We start from the raw sequence: 16,748 nt of genomic DNA, 5'->3' as shown, positions 1-16,748 counted from the left end.
CCAACACTTAGAACGATACAGCAAATCCACACTGAATACCTTGTTATTCGACTTTAGCATGTTATGAAACTGATGATGCATTTGCATGAATATCGTTAACAATACTTATAACTTGTTGCAAAGTGTCACTTAAAATAGTGTAATAGCTTTAGCACAGAGATTTTGCAGATGCGAAAAACAATGAAAAGAAATGAGAACATCTAGATCTGCTAATACTTTATCAGTGCAATAAACCCTTCATGTTTTCCTGGCATAGAAGGTGCACTGTCTGTACATACACTCACTAAATTTAACAAATTTAGTCCAACTTCACATTTATCTTGAAATTTTTTGAAGATATCTATTCCCAGTGTTCTGTTCACAAGAGTGCTGTGGTCTCAGGTTGTGGAGGAGATCTGGAAGCTAAGACCTCCGGAGCAGCCCAGAGACCAGCCGGAAGGGTAGGTGGATGGATCACCTTTCCTCTCTCCTGGATCTCGGACTGCTGGTGGGCTCCCCAGCGGGTGGAGAGACCTGCGGACACCAGCCCAGAGACGGCTGCCGCCAGTGAGCGGTAAGCCAGTAGCGGACGTGGCACCAGGCTCCCAAATCCCTTGGGGCACCTCCATGTGCACAGACCCGAGCCGCACGGCAGGCCCCATATTACCTCATTCTCCCCTCCCCCGACCCTATCCACGGCTGCCCAAAGATACAATACAGCCACCAGCCTGAGGCACCTCCAGGGAACGGGACCTTCCCTTTTGGGGCCCTACAGCTGACTAAGGAGAACTGAGACTGTGAGCTCCCTACCTGCCAGCCCTCCCAGGTGCTGCTGGCATGGTGTTCCCAGGAGAACGGGGCAGACCCTGAGGCTGAGAGACATAGACCCAGCTTGGGCTCCCTGTGGGTGAATTGGGACTGGCACTCCTCTCCCTGGTGGGGATATAGTTTTAACTCTGGGGCCCAGAGGTCAGACCTGCAGACCAGACCCGTGCACCGAGGTCTCGCATTGCCCGGGGCACAGAAGGGATATATGTGAACAGCCTACTGAGGTGTGTGCGCCTTCAGGGGCAGATCAGCGTCCTAGAGGGCAACCCTCCTCCCAAAAGGAGGCCGTGCGCCCAGTCCAGGTGGCATTCCTGTGCAGGGAACCTCCTGGCCGGCATCACAATCCGGGGAGGCCTGGTGGCGTGTGGTCTGGCCTGCTGGCAGAGGCCCAGGAGTAGCTGTGGAGTTGGGGAGGGTGGAAAGAAGTGAGGCCCGCTCCAGACTGCAGGACTCAGACGGCCCCACCCCCACACGCAGACTTTCTGGCTGAGCGGGGCCATTCCAGCCCCTCCCTGACAGCTTTTCCTGGAAGCAGAGAACAGAACTTTGACCCCTGCTAATGGCATTGGTGGTGCCTGAGGGCAGGCTTACCCAACCCAGCTCCGCTCAGACTCACTCCCAGACCAGCCCTCACTGGGGGGGAGAAAAGGACACACCTGGAAGTCCCAGGGCCCCACCCACCACCTGAGGCACTAGAGTGCCTCTCTACAGGAACAAGAGCTGATAACAGGACACAAAAACAACAGTGTAGCCTGTTCCTCCAAGCAAGCGCCATCTACTGATAGGGAGGGCATCCTGCACACCTTTTCACGGCACCTACTGACTCATTATACAGGGAGTGGTCAAATCTCACCCACAGACACCACCTACCGGCTCAGAAACTAAACAAGGCATGTGAATACCCAAACAAAAACCTAAAGAAAAGAAATAACAACTGATCGACATGGGAAGAAATCAGCGAAGGAACTCAGGAAATATGAAGAACCAAACAGAAAACACACCCCCAAAGAGGAGGACCAGCCTCCTAGAAACAGACACCAACCAAATCAGGCAAACAAAATGACAGAAGATGAATTTCGTATGTGGATCATAAGAACACTCAACGACCTGCAAGAACAACTCAAAAACCAACACAAAGAAACCACAAAAAGCCTCCAGGACCTAGAACAAAAGTTCACTAAAGAAATCGACACAATGAAGAAAAGTTTAACCGAACTCCTAGAAATGAAGAATCTATTTGGGGAACTACAAAATACAGTGGAAAGTCTCAAGAACAGGGTAGATCAAACAGAAGAAAGAATCTCAGAGATTGAAGATAACACCCTCCAATTAAATAAAACCGTCACACAGATAGAGCAGAGAAACAAGAGAAAAGAGCAAAGCCTACAAGAGCTGTGGGATTATGAGAAGAAACCTAATGTGAGGGTCATAGGGTTACCAGAAGGGGAAGTAGACAACACTCAAGGGTTGGACAAGCTATTTGAAGATATAATAGAGGAAAATTTCCCAGGCCTTGCTCAAAATCTCGATATACAAGTTCAAGAAGCTCAGAGGACCACTGGGAGATTCAATGCAAACAGGAAGATGTCACAACATGCAGTCATCAGACTGACCAAATATCAACTAAAGAGGCCCTTCTAAGAGCTGTAAGACGAAAGAAGCAAGTAACATACAAGAGAAAGCCAATTCAAATAACACCAGACTTCTCTAATGAGACTCTACCAGCAAGGAGAAACTGGGGCCCCATTCTCACTCTTCTGAAACAAACCAATGTCCAGCCGAGAATTCTTATTCCCTGCAAAACTAAGCTTCATATATGAAGGAGAAATAAAGACGTTCTCAGACAAGCAAAGTCTCAGAGAATTCACCATAAAAGACCACCCCTACAAGAACTACTCAAAACAGTGTTACGCACAGAACACCATAATAAAAACTCATGAATATAAAAACAACCAAAACCCAAAGATTAAAGCCCAGATAATACAATGGCTCAAGAGAGAAATCAAAGCAACAACATCCAACCCAACAGAATGAACAATAATCTACCTTAACTATTAGTTCTCTCAATAAATGTAAATGGCTTAAACTCTCCACCCAAGAGACATAGGCTGGGTGAATGGATAAGAAAATACAGGCCAAGTATGTGCTGTCTTCAGGAAACACATCTAACCTGCAAGGATGCATATAGACTAAAAGTAAAAGGGTGGAGATCAGTATTCTAGGCAGTGGAAGCCAAAAGAAGGCTGGTGTGGCAGTTCTAATTTCAGACGATTTAGTTTTTAAACCAACAAAAGTAGTGAAAGACAAAGATGGTCATTATATAATGGTGAAGGGCACAGTTCAACAAGAAGAGATAACAATTTTAAATATATATGCACCCAACTTAGGTGCACCCAGTTTCATAAAGCAAACCTTACTGGATCTAAGCAAATTGATTAATAGCAACTCCATAATCGCCGGAGATTTCAACACCCCACTGACGGCACAAAACAGATCCTCCAAAAGAAAATTAAAAAAGAAATAATGGACTTAAACAAAACTCTAGAACAATTGGGTCTGACTGACATTTTGAGGACATTCTACCCAAAATCCACTGAATATATGTTCTTCTCATCAGCTCACGGGACATTCTCTAAGATTGACCATATCCTAGGACACAAAGTAAATCTCAGAAATTTAAAAAAATAGATATCATACCATGTATCTTCTCAGATCACAGTGGAATAAAAGTAGAAATCAACCCTAACAGAAACTCACATTTCTACACAAAAATGTGGAAATTAAACAACCTCCTACTAAATGATTACTTCATAAATGAAGAAATCAAGATGGAAATAAAAAGAATTCTATGAACAAAATGACAATGGAGAGACAAGTTATCAAATTCTCTGGGACACAGCTAAAGCAGTTCTGAGAGGAAAGTTTATCTCCATAAATGCCTATAACCAAAAGTCAAAAAGATCACAAATAGACAATCTAACGAAACGACTCAAAGAGCTGGAAAAAGAAGAACAGACCCACCCCAAACAGAGCAGATGAAGTGAAATCAACAAGATCAAATCAGAACTAAACAAACTTGAAAACAGGGAAGCTATTCAGGAGATTAATAAAACAAAAAGTTGGTTCTTTGAAAAAATAAACAAAATTGACATGCAATTGACTAAGCTAATGAAAAGCAGAAAAGAGAAATCTGTAATAAGCTCCATCAGGAACAAAAAAGGAGATATCACAACTGATCCTAAAGAGATACAAGATATAATTTATGAATACTACAAAAATCTTTATGCACACAAACTGGAAAATGTGGAGGAAATGGACAAATTTCTAGAAACACACAGCCTCCCTAGGCTCAACCAGGAAGAAATAGTTTTCCTGAACAGACCAATCTCAAGAGCTGAAATAGAAACCCAGCAATTAAAAATCTCCCTAAAAGAAAAGTCCCGGTCCAGATGGTTTCACACCCGAATTTTACCACACTTACACAGAAGAACTAGTACCTATCTTGCAGAAATTATTCCACAACATCGAGAAGCAAATATTACTCTGATACCAAAACCAGGAAAGGATGCAACAAAAAGAGAAAACTACAGACCAATATCCCTAATGAATATAGATGCAAAAATTTTAACAAAATCTTAGCTAACCGAATCCAGATGCTTATCAAAAAAATAATCCATCACGACCAAGTGGGCTTCATACCAGGGACGCCGTGATGGTTCCACATATGTAAATCTATAAATGCAATTCACCACATAAACAGATGCAAAAACAAAGACCACATGATTCTTTCAATAGATGCAGAAAAAGCTTTTGACAAAAATTCAACACCCTTTCATGATACGAACACTTAATAAAATAGGCATAGAAGGAACATACCTAAAAATGATACAAGCCATATATGACAGACCCATAGCCAACATCATGCTGAATGGGGAAAAATTGAAAGCATTACCACTTAGAACTGGAACCAGACAAGGCTGCCCACTAACTCCACTTCTATTCAACATAGTGCTGGAAGTCCTGCCTACAGCAATCAGACATGAAAGTGGAATTAAAGGTATCCAAATAGGGGCAGAAGAGATCAAACTTTCACTGTTCGCTGATGATATGATATTATATTTAGAAAACCCCAAATATTCAACCAAGAAACTCCTGGAACTGATTAATGAATTTAGTAAAGTCTCAGGATACACAATCAATACACAGAAATCAGAGGCATTCATATACACTAACAACAATCAAATTGAGAACCAAATCAAACACTCAATTCCCTTCACAATAGCAATAAAGAAATTAAAGTACCTAGGAATATACTTAACCAAGGAGGTAAAACACCTCTACAGGGAGAACTACGAAACTCTGTGGAAGGAAATAGGAACGGATGTAAACAGATGGAAATCCATACCATGCTCATGGATCGGCAGACTCAACATCATTAAAATGTCTATACTACCCAAACTGATCTACAGATTCAATGCAATACCTATTAAAATCCCATCAGCATTCTTCACAGATATAGAAAAAATAATTTTACGCTTCATATGGAGCCAAAGAAGACCCCAAATATCAAAAACAATTCTAGGCAACAAAAACAAAATGGGAGGCATTAATATGCCAGATATCAAACTATACTACAAAGCTGTAGTAATTATAACAATCTGGTATTGGCACAAAAATAGGAATATTGACCAGTGGAACATGTCCGAGAATCCTGATATAAAACCATCCTCATATAGCCATCTAATCTTTGACAAAGCAGACAAAAACATACGCTGGGGAAAAGAATCCCTTTTCAATAAATGGTGCTGGGAAAACTGGATAGCCACTTGTAGAAGGCTAAAGCAGGACCCACACCTTTCACCTCTCACAAAAATCAACTCATGCTGGATAACAGACTTAAACCTAAGGTATGAAACTATTAGAATTCTAGAGGAAAATGTTGGAAACACTCTCCTAGACATTGGCCTAGGCAAAGAGTTTATGAAGAAGTCCCCAAAGGCAATCACAGCAGCAACAAAAATAAATAAATGGGACATGATCAAACTAAAAAGCCTCTCCACAGCCAAAGAAACAGTCAGGAAAGTAAACAGACAACCTATAGAATGGGAGAAAATTTTTGCATCCTACACATCCGATAAAGGGCTGATAACTAGAATATACTTAGAACTCACGAAAATAAACAAGAAAAAAATCAAATAACCCTATTAAAAAGTGAGCAAAGGACTTGAACAGAAACTTTTCTAAAGAAGACAGAAGCATGGTCAACAAACATATGCAAAAATGCTCAACATCTCTAATCACCAGGGAAATGCAAATCAAAACCACAATGAGATATCACTTAACTCCAGTGAGAATGGCCTTTATCAAAAAGTCTCCAAACAATAAATGCTGGCGTGGATGCGGAGAGAGAGGAACACTTTTCCACTGCTGTTGGAACTACAAACTAGTTCAACCTCTGTGGAAACCAATATGGAGATACCTTAAAGCAATACAAGTGGATCTACCATTTGATCCAGCAATCCCATTGCTGGGCATCTACCCAAAAGATCCAATGACACTCTACAAAAAAGACACCTGCACTCGAATGTTTATAACAGCACAATTCATAATTGCAAGGCTGTGGAAACAGCCCAAGTGCCCATCAATCCAAGAATGGATTAATAAAATGTGGTATATGTATACCGTGGAGTACTATTCTGCTCTAAGAAACAACGGTGATATAGCACTTCTTATATTTTCCTGGTTAGAGCTGGAACCCATACTATTAAGTGAAGTTTCCCAAGAATGGAAAAACAAGCACCACATATACTCACCAGCAAACTGGTATTAACTGAGCAGCACCTAAGTGGACACATAGGTACTACAGTAATAGGGTATTGGGCAGGTGGGATGTGGGAAGGGACGGGTATATACATACATAATGAGTGAGATGTGCACCATCTGGGGGATGGTCATGCTGGAAACTCAGACTTGTGGGGGGAGGGGAGAATCGGCATTTATTGTAACCTTCAAATCTGTACCCTCATAATGTGCCGAAATAAAAAAAAACAACAACAAATAAACAAACAAAAAAGAAAGTCAACCCAGATCTCAGCTAAATGTTTCAAAGTTCTCAAGAGTTTGCCTGGAAGCTAATGCAATTCTGAAGAAGAGGCTGCTATTAAATCTCCCATCTTCCCACAGATCTAGCTACAATATCTCAAAAGAAAAAATGGCTTCTCCTGTTTTGACCTTCCAAAGGTCACATAAGTGTCCTCCATTACCAAATCATAGAGGAACAGGATTCTGGGAAATGTAGTTCCTGGCTTCTCTGCAATGAAGAAAAGTCTTAGAAGAGGGGTAGTAATTGATGTCAGGTTGACAGCAGACAATCCAGTTTATGGACCTACTCTACTTCTCCACAACTTCCTCCTGGAGAGGCCCCAAATCTCTTTCCCAATGTAGACTTGCTGTGTTCACACATCCTAGACAGTAGCCTGTGAATTTCAGCAGGTAACCTTTGCAGTCTGACCATGTCCTCAAAAGCCAGACTGTGCAGGGCTTACGTGGTCATATGTCAACCATGTTTCTTGCTAAGGGGCCTTTGCTCAGCCCTTAACTCTTATGGATAAAACTTTTGATAGGGAATTGGAGAGTATAATGGCATTATAGACCTTGGATGTCCCGGATAACAGGCCAGTCTGATGCTTTTAGGAGATGGAGAATCTCAAGTAGTTTGAATACTTACGTAAGAAGGGCTTAATTAAGCAGTATTTGCCATATTCGTTCCTCTCTGTGAGCCAGCCTAGCTGTTGTCATTTCCAGAGCAGACAGGATCTGTCAGCTAGGGGAGTTTAGACAGGCCATAGGGCAGGGAACCCCTAGGATTTCTCTGTTTTCTCACATAATCTTTTCCTTATTTATTTCAAATACTTCTTTGTTGAGCTGATTCCAAGGATGAAGGGTTTGGGGAGGAGGCGGTGCCAGAGTTAAGCAGCACTAAGTAGGGTCACACTAAGGTTTGAGTCCTCTCTAAGTCTCGGTTTCTTCATAAATGGAGAGAATTGATCCCTCCTTCGGAGTTAATCTGAGGCCTAAATAACAATGCATTTACTCAGCTCACGGCCTGCTATATACATTGTCTGATACATGTTAACTTTTTTAAATTATTATTTTCTAGATCTTCTGGGTCCTCGAAAAGAATGAGGTTTGTTCACACTTCATCTTTCTATAAGGAATTAAGAAGTAAAGGAGAGCTCACAAAAAGTGCCTATAGCTGCCTTATGTTGAGTTGGAAGGTGTACTCTGACTTGGTGGGGAAACCAGATGGAACTCAAAGACCTAGTTCTCATTCCCTCAGTGTCCTCAAAGGGAGAGCCTTGACCACATTTATTTCTCTGAAGTTTTTATTGTTTTGTTTTGTTTACTTTTTTATTGAGGTCTAACAAAATGCAGTAAAGTGCACAAGTCTTAGGTGCACAGCTCCATGAATTTTTATGTATGAATACAATTGTAAAACCACCACCCAGATCAAAATACAGAACATTTCTAGTACACCCAAAGGCTATCTTGGGCCCCTTCCCAATCAATCCCCTGGCCTTCGCTCCACCGCACCCAAAGATAACCACTACTCCAACTTCTATCACTATCAGTTGGTCTTGCCAGTTCTTGAACTTTGTATAAATCAGGCATCCTCAAACTACAGCCCACGGGCCACGTACGGGTGTTTTTACCCGTTTGTTTTTGTACTTCAAAATAAGATATGTGCAGTGTGCATAAGAATTTGTTCATAGTTTTTTTTAAACTATAGTCTGGCCCTCCAATGGTCTGAGGGACAGTGAACCGGTCCCCTATTTAAAAAGTTTGAGTACCCCTGGACTATAAATGGAACTTGTGCCTGGCTCCTTTCATTCAACTTTTATGTCTGTTAAATTTATCCGTGTTGACCCATGTATCAATAATTCATTCTTTTTTATTGCTGTTTTTCATTATATGAATATTTATTAATCCATTCTACCATTGATGTACAGTTTGGGGCCATTGTGAATAAAACTGCTATGAATTTTCTCATAGTATCTTTTGATGGAAATCTCTGCTAGGTACACATACCTACAAATGAAATTGCTGGGTCAAAGGGCAAGCACATGTCTAGCTTCAGTGGACTGTTTTCCAGAACATGTGTAAACATGTTACCTCCACCCCTGCTAGTTTTTGAACATATCACAAAGGAGCTTCTCCATTGGAGTGTTCCCTATGGTCTTGCGGAAAAAGAGGAACTCGATGCGTTCAGAAGTGATAAACCTCAAAGACGGGAGGAGTAGGAGCAATTTCCCAAACCTGAGCAGGAGAGAGCACACCATCAGTTTTATCGCCAGCTTCTGAGCACTAGTTCCCGGGGTGGTGCCCTCCCAGGAAAGGCAGGGGAGGACGGAGAGGAGAGCTGAGAGGCACCTAGGCTGGGTCAGGAGGAATTTTGAGGGAAGGCCCCATTTACTAGACGAGTTGCCTCCACCTACCGCTGACGCATTGTGAGCCACTACCAACCCCCTTTAGTTTAGGAGTGGGATGAAAGTGATGAATAAATCTTGTTTATTATGTGTAAAGATTAGAAAGTAAGAAGTTATTTATATTAATTCTATACAGACGGTACAACTTTACCATGGTGCGGAAGCAATGAGCATTCAGTATACTCCTCGACTTACAAAGGGGCTATGTCTGAAAATGCATTTTCTTTTTCTTTTTTTTATTTTTTTCCAGACAGAGTCTTACTCTGTTGCCCGGGCTACAGTGTTGTGGCATCAGCCTAGCTCACAGCAACCTCAAACTCCTGGGCTCAAGTGATCCTCCTGCCTCAGCCTCCCAAGTAGCTGGGACTACAGGCATGCACCACCATGCCCGGCTAATTTTATTTTATTTATTTATTTATTTTTTTGAGACAGAGTCTCGCTTTCTTGCCTAGGTTAGAGTGAGTGCCATGGCGTCAGCCTAGCTCACAGCAACCTCAAACTCCTGGGCTTAAGCAATCCTACTGCCTCAGCCTCCCAAGTTGCTGGGACTACAGGCACGAGCCACCATGCCCGGCTAATTATATATATATATATATATATATATATATATATTAATTGGCCAATTAATTTCTTTCTATTTTTTATAGTAGAGACGGGGTCTCGCTCAGGCTGGTTTTGAACTCCTGACCTTGAGCAATCCGCCCGCCTCGGCCTCCCAGAGTGCTAGGATTACAAGCGTGAGCCACCGCGCCCGGCCTCCGGCTAATTTTTTCTATATACTTTTAGTTGTCCAGCTAATTTCTTTCTATTTTTCTAGTAGAGATGGGGTCTCGCTCTTGCTCAGGCTGGTTTCGAACTCCTGACCTTGAGCAATCCGCCCGCCTCGGCCTCCCAGAGTGCTAGGATTACAGGTGTGAGCCACCGCGCCCGGCCTGAAAATGCATTTTCAACTTACAATATTGTCAGCCTAACAATGGGTCTATCAGGACGTAACCCCCATCATAAGTTGAGGAGTACGTGTATGTGAATATATTATTATATATGTATTATGCTAATTATATGATTAGTTTTAGACATACAAGGGCTGACTAGAAAGCATCCAGGCATGTAGTATGTTCTTGTTATTAACAATGGCTGGGTGATTTCCGGACACGCTCGTGTATGAGGCTATGTATAAGAGTATGCGTTCCTGTCTGTATGTAAACTACCTAGGATGGTGGTAGAGTAGTCAGTGCAGACAAGGTTATGAAGCCAAAGGATAAATTTGGTGGCTGAGGCACTCATCCAGAAAAAAAATTCATTATAGTTTAAGTAAGAACCGCCTGCTAAGGCAGGGTCCCCAGCACAAGAAAGGTGGCTGGGGAAGCCCGAGACAGAGGGGAAGGAGCAGAGCTTCCCTGGGCGAGGCCTGGCAGCGCGGTCAGTGCCAGCGCCAGGGCGGGCGCCACAGTGGGGCAGCCCCGCGCCCAGCTCACCACGAAGCCCTCGGGAAAGACTCCAGCCCCGGGCAGCGATCTACTGGACTGGCTTTGCCAACCTCAGGGCTCCTTCCCCTCAAGCGCTCCAAGTGCGGCACTGTGTGGTCACACACCCTCCGCCTGTCTGCCCTGCTTTTGATTTTCTGATCCAAGGAGTGGGAGGAAGAAGTAACTACACAGTCAATTAGAGACATTTTTTTCAAACTGCAGGTATTGACCCAATTATAGTGGTTCTGAAATTAAATTCGGTGGGTCACCATCAGCCTTTTCTAAAAAAATAAAATAGAAATATCAGCATAAATTGTACAAAGTAAGGGTAGGTATTATTTGGTGGAGCTTCATTTCAGCGTCTACAATGGAAACTGTATTTCCTTTTTAAAAATACTGAAATATACTGATGTAGAGAATCCCAAACCACGACCTAATACTCAGTTCTGCCTGGAGCAGGTAATGAATCGCTACGTAAGTGACATAAAGAATCTTAATCAGCATTTTGAAATTTGATGCGTCACCAATACTCTAGGACATCTCCGGGAGCTGGTCTCCATGGAAGGGTGGCCTAGGAAGGCCACTGGTCTCTGGGCATCTGTGATGACCACTCTCAGGATGCGATGTCAAGTCTTAGTGACAGCACTTGTTCTCCCTGGGCTCACAGGCAGCACAGATCTTCCTGGCAACACCCGGTATACCTTGTACATTTGACTCTCCTTAAAGGGAAATCAGCTCTTCTCCTTGTGATCATTTCCCAAATTAGAGGTGATTCAAGGATGCCCTTGTCAGTTCTTCAGAGAGAACTGCTGGGAACCCCCAAAGAATACAGATAATATGGTCTAAAATAGCCACTGGATGCCTGGAGGCCAAGTGGCCCAAGTGCTGAGGCTCCACTGCATCTGCTGGCGCCGGGCCGAGGGGGGCAGGCCAGCGCACCGGCTCCTGCCCCCTCCCCAGCCACACTCCGCCTACAGCTGCCTGCCGGGACTGGGCTGTCGTTGCTGCCCGTGCATGGCTCGTACCAACGCGTCTCTACGGGATGCCTGCTGCACCTCCAGCAGAACTTCTGTTTCCTCAAAACTATCTTTGCTCCTGACTTTTCTTTTTAGTTTTTGAATAATCTCTTCTCCCAAATAGCTCCTCTTCCCGCATTCCTTACCTTCACCCCAGTGCTGAGTCTGAGCCATTCCAACTCCGGGTCTCTTGCATTCATAATCCCCTCCACTCCCCATGGCCACTCCCAAAGGTCAGAACTCCATGGAATTCCCTGGGAGGTGGCAGTAGCTATCCCCTCCCTGGTAGTATCTGCTGTACTCACTGCCTCGCCAGCCTGCACGGTGTCCAGCCTATGGACCTCACTCAAGAACCTGCGGTGGCTCCCCTCTGCCTCCCAAATCAAATGTGGCCTTTGGCTGGCGTTCAGAGTCCTGAACTGGTCTGGGGCTGCCTTTCTGGCTCAATCTCCCACCTTCTCGCTGGCAGGAATCTACTGTACCTTCAAACTGTGCTCCTGCCCTAAGAACACATCCACGCTCGCCTCTCTCTTCCCCTTTGTAAATGGTGTTTTTTCTGCTTTTAGACCCTACCTTCCCTCCCAAGTCCACTCCGGCCTCCACAAAGTCCCTCCCAACTCTGCTTTACACCCCGGGGGGCTCTGTCCCCTTCAGACACATGCAGCCCTTCTCATGGTCAGTGTGGCCACTGTGCCAGGTAGCCCCGGAAGGCAGCAGCTTTGTCTCATGCACGTTTGTCCCCACTCTGCCCTGGCTCTGCACCGGCACACAGGCGATGCTGGGAACACGCTGGCTGGCTGAGACCTTGTCCTGCCTAACCGCTGGCGCCCTGGGCTGCGGTGGGGTAAAGGGGAAGGGATGGATGGGCGGGTGGGCGTGTGCTCAGGTCACCTCACGGGCTGGCTGGGGTGGTGGGCCTTGCTGTGCTGGCTCAGCATCACCTGGGACTGGTCCTGCAAGGCCTCCACGTGCTCCGGATCCTTCAGGCCCCGCGTTTCTGGGGAGAAGCAGCGCTAGTGAGCTCCTCTCCCCGGGGCTCCCCAGCCTGTCCCTTCCAGGCAGCCAGGAGGGGCCCTAGGACACCTGTCTCCTCTGTCCCTGGGGGAGAGGCCTGCACACACCTGCAGCGTGCGGGTGCTGGGGGCAGAGCGAGGGGCAGAAGGAGTCACCGGAATTCCCAGTCTTCATCCCAACCGCTTGTGTGCAGGGCTTGGGAGAGACCCAGCTACCTGGCTTGAAGAGGACCAGGGCCTTCATGCAGGCGAACTCCGTGGGGTCCACCGCCAGCGCCCGGAACCGAGAGATGGTTTCCCGCAGGACGCGCGTCTCCATGCTGGCCAGCGGGAGCCGGCCCTGCGCGCCGCCGGCAGCGGAGGCCTCGGGCGGGGGCAGCAGGGGACAGCCGTCCAGAGGCAGGGACCACTGTATGGCCGCCAGGAGGAAGAGCTCACTCCACGCCTCTTCCAGCAGAATCACCTGCGCTCAGAGAGGGTGTGAGTGTTATGGCGGATACACGGCTTCTCTGGCTCGGCCTGGAGCCTCCGCCTCCTTCTCTGACACCCCAGGAACCGAAGGGCTGGTCCCGGGTGCCCAGGACGCCCTCCTGACCTCTGACATCAGCCAGGGACCCAGAGCTCTGGGATTTGGTGCCACCTGGCTCAGCCGCCTACCCTCTGAGACATGCCGTGGGTTCCATCCAGAGCTGCAGCTGCAACATTTGGGAAAGTCTAGAGCCACGGGAAGGGGGGCAGCCTCAGGGACACACCCCAGGAGTGTTGCAATTTGTGTGCACTCAAGAGACTCGGCCTGACTCTTACGAGCTGCTCCGTCTACACTCACAGGCTGGCTAAGGGGATGAGACCCTAGGTGCGACTCTCTTCCTGGCCTGCTGTGAGAGGTCTGCTTGCCCGTTAGAAGCCCAGAGGGGCGTCCTGGAGGTGGAGGGGTCGGGCTGAAACTCAAGCGCTGAAGTCAGAGGCACTGTGCTCCAAGGGGCCCAGAGTCGGGCACTCATGCTGTTCAGGGCGTGCAGACCCCTGTCACCAACACATGTCTACGGAGCCTGAGGATCTTCTAGGGGGAAAGAAGACCCGGGGAGCCGCAGGCACTGGCTTCAAACCCCTGGTCCCTGTGGGTCCCTGGCCATTGTTGTCCCCTAGGCGTGCAAGCCTACCATCGTCTCTGCCCTGGAGAGGTGTGCACCCCATGGTCACCAACCCCGACTCAGAGACACGTGTGCTCCCACCCACTGCCAGGCAAGCTGTGCACTCCATTCACACGGCACAGGGTGTACGTGCCCAATCTGGCGGACACGCATGGGCCACCTGCCCCCGGCCTGACCCAGCTGCCCAGCGCGCAGGCCACGGGCACCTGATCCCGGAAGGGCAGGCTGGAGAACACGGGCAGGTTCTTGGCCCACTTGACAGCCGTGAACAGCAGGCGAGCCGAGGTCTCGTGGATGCTGTCCAGGCCGCAGGGGGAGGAAGAGGAGTATGGAGATGAGGGGAACTCGGGGTCGTTGCTGGTGACGTCGATATTTTCATCAGCTGTTGGGGGAAGAGGGTGTGACCTCAGCGCCTGCTCCACGGGGGCTGTAAGGGGGGCTGGCTGTGAGGGTCAAGGCTGGGTACATGGGTCAAGGCTAGGCGTGTGGCCCTGCTGTGACCCAGGAACCGAGGCTGCTGGCCTGGCCCTTGGCCACCTCCCACTTACCGTCCTCTGGCTCCAGCTTAGCACAGGTTTCAGCTGTTATAAGGCTGGCCATGAAGTGGTGGCCTAGGGCCCTGGCGGCAGACACGGGCGTGGGGCCCCGTGGACTGGGCCCTGCTGGGGCCGGGGGAGCCACCAGGGGCTGGGGCCGGGGCTCAGTGTCCGACTCCATGCTGTCCAGATGGACCTGGGCTGTGCTCCGGGGCTGGCGCTCGTTCTGCACAGCTGGGAGGTAAGGAAGGGTCAGGACACCCCACTGGTCGTGCCCATCTCTTCCGTCGCATGCCCGCCAGGTCAGCCCCGGACTCACCGTCCTGGTTCATGCCCGCCTGCAGGCACTTCTTCAGCCGGCAGGCCTGGCACTGATTGCGATGGGCCTTGTCCACAGGGCACATCCCCGCCCCCACCTGGCACCTGCGGGTGCAGGCGAGTCCCGGGGTCAGTGCCCTGCCTGGGTCCCGGACCGCAGGCTGGACATTTCTGCCCCGGCCCTTCCCGACACCTCAGCACCCGACCTGTAGATGAGCCTCCGCCGCACGCTGCGCTTGAAGAAGCCGCTGCAGCCGTTGCAGGCGTAGATGCCGTAGTGCTTCCCGCTGCTGCTGTCGCCGCACACGCGGCACTGGAGCGCCGGGCCCGCGCCTGGGGGCAGGGCACGCTGGGCAGGCCGCGCTCCCGCCCCTGGCCCTTGCCCGCCGCCCTTCAGCGCGCGTCTTTTCCGTCTGGAAAGTGTCCCCACCCCCACCCCACCCCCACCCCACCCCCACCCCCACCCCACCCCCCGCCCGCGCCGGCGTCTGGCGGTCCCGCTCCGCGGCCCGCGCCTGGCCGGCTCCCTTCCCTCCAGCGACCGCACTGGCAACACCGCTAGGGACGCTTTGCCTCCGAGCCCTCAGGTGCCCCTCTGTCCCCCCTCCCGTGCTCAGCTGTCCGGTCCTGGCTCCCGCTCCCCCGCCACACCCGCCGAACAGCCCCGGAGCGGGAGCTGAGTCGCGCTGGCTCCCTGCATGGTCCCCGCAAACCTCTGGCCCACACTTCGCTCCCCAAGGGCCCAGACCCTACCTCCCGGAAAAGCCATACCTGCTGCGTCCTCCCCCAGGCCCCACCTGCCTGGAGACTCCTTCCTGGAGGCAGCCCCCGCTGCAGGCGCAGCTGCAGCCACGCTGGAGCTCATCGGTGCTGTCGGCCTGGTCCTGGGCGGTCCCAGGGTGGCCTCTGCCTGCCTGCTGGGGACCCCGCGGGGCGCTGAGCTGGGCCCAGTCTCTGCCTCAATCTCTGCACCTCTGTCTCTCTGTGTCCCTGTCTCTCTTCTGTTTCTACTTCTCCCTCTCCCTGGCAGTCTCCCTCTGTCTATGTATCTTTCTGTGTCTCTGTCTCTCGCTGTCTTTGCTTCCTGTCCCCTCTGTCTGAACTCAGGAGCGGCCCCAAGTCCCCAAAGCCCCTCACCGCGCAGCTCTGGCCTGAGGAGGTTTCTCCCGGGGCAGCTGCCGGGCGCAGTTCATGATCCCCTTAATCTTTACTGTCTCCACAGGGGATCAGCCGGCCACACCTGCAGCATTACCAAGGTGCCCCTCACCGGCTGCCCGGTGTCCCTGGGGCCCTGCTGCCCTGTGCCCCATTCAGTGCCAACTCCTGAAGGGAGGTGTGGACTCCACTTGCTCCAAGGATTTTAATCTTTTTGAGCTATTGGCATGTGTCTGACGGCAAGTGTGTGGGGCCTGTGTGTGTCGCTGTGCCGGTGTGGGTCCCTGCGTGTGATGCTCTCTTTGGGTCCCTGGGAGACCCAGATCTCCACCCTGGATGTTCTCACACCAATCCCTTGATAAGGGACTGCTGGGGGCCAAGGTTTTAGGGTCCTGGCCCCTGGAAGGCTGCCCTGCCTTCCTCAGTCCCCAGATGCCCAGCACAGAGGTGGCTTCTGGGACAGGTCCAAGGTAGGGTCTCAGGCTGGCCTGGAGCTTGCAGGTGTTTTTCTCACCTACCTGGAGAGCTGGGCCTGCAGGGCCTGTCTGCACTTTGGTTTCTTTGTCTGTAAAAAGAGATGACAGCAGTACCTGTCCTTTAGTGTAGTCAGGGAAACTCCAGTAATTCTCGAACCCTGATTTGGGGCCTGGTAGTAGTAAGACGTAACAAATGATGTGTGTGCTTGCTCTAGTGCCACTCCTCAGGGTCACTGGGAAGATCGCAGGGTGACCCTCGGTGACTAGCCTCTCCTTTGCCTGCCTTTCTCCCCTCTCCACTTGCCAGCCCCATGCCCGGACGGA

General features: G+C 49.1%; 1 protein-coding gene across 2 annotated transcripts; it reads right to left on the bottom strand.

The window, feature by feature from the left end:
* Positions 1-8,030: 8,030 nt before the first annotated feature.
* Positions 8,031-15,935, bottom strand: NR2E3 (nuclear receptor subfamily 2 group E member 3). 2 transcript variants are annotated; one of them, XM_012768300.3, is made up of 8 exons: positions 15,565-15,935; positions 15,000-15,126; positions 14,795-14,898; positions 14,488-14,709; positions 14,146-14,321; positions 13,005-13,251; positions 12,667-12,772; positions 8,031-9,123 (listed from the first exon to the last, which is right to left on the bottom strand). In XM_012768300.3, the coding sequence occupies exons 1-8, from the start codon at positions 15,656-15,658 to the stop codon at positions 8,991-8,993; spliced, it is 1,209 nt and encodes a 402-aa protein (XP_012623754.1). In that variant the 5' UTR covers positions 15,659-15,935; the 3' UTR covers positions 8,031-8,990. The 2 variants fall into 2 exon arrangements, with proteins under 2 accessions (XP_012623754.1, XP_075860632.1); XM_076004517.1 differs by having other exon boundaries at positions 15,591-15,678.
* Positions 15,936-16,748: the final 813 nt, after the last annotated feature.

Source organism: Microcebus murinus, chromosome 6 (genome assembly GCF_040939455.1).
Source record: "Microcebus murinus isolate Inina chromosome 6, M.murinus_Inina_mat1.0, whole genome shotgun sequence".
Lineage (NCBI taxonomy): Eukaryota > Metazoa > Chordata > Mammalia > Primates > Cheirogaleidae > Microcebus > Microcebus murinus.
This window is presented reverse-complemented; position numbering and strand designations above follow the sequence as displayed.

Bases quoted from the DNA above. Each gene is read 5' to 3' on its own strand.
- NR2E3 (XM_012768300.3), bottom strand. From the start codon at position 15,658: ATGAGCTCCAGCGTGGCTGCAGCTGCGCCTGCAGCGGGGGCTGCCTCC. The intron at 14,710-14,794 runs GTGAGTCCGGGG...CTTACCTCCCAG, and splicing joins GGCGGGCATGAACCAGGACG to CTGTGCAGAACGAGCGCCAG. The intron at 14,322-14,487 runs GTAAGTGGGAGG...TTCCCCCAACAG, and splicing joins TAAGCTGGAGCCAGAGGACG to CTGATGAAAATATCGACGTC.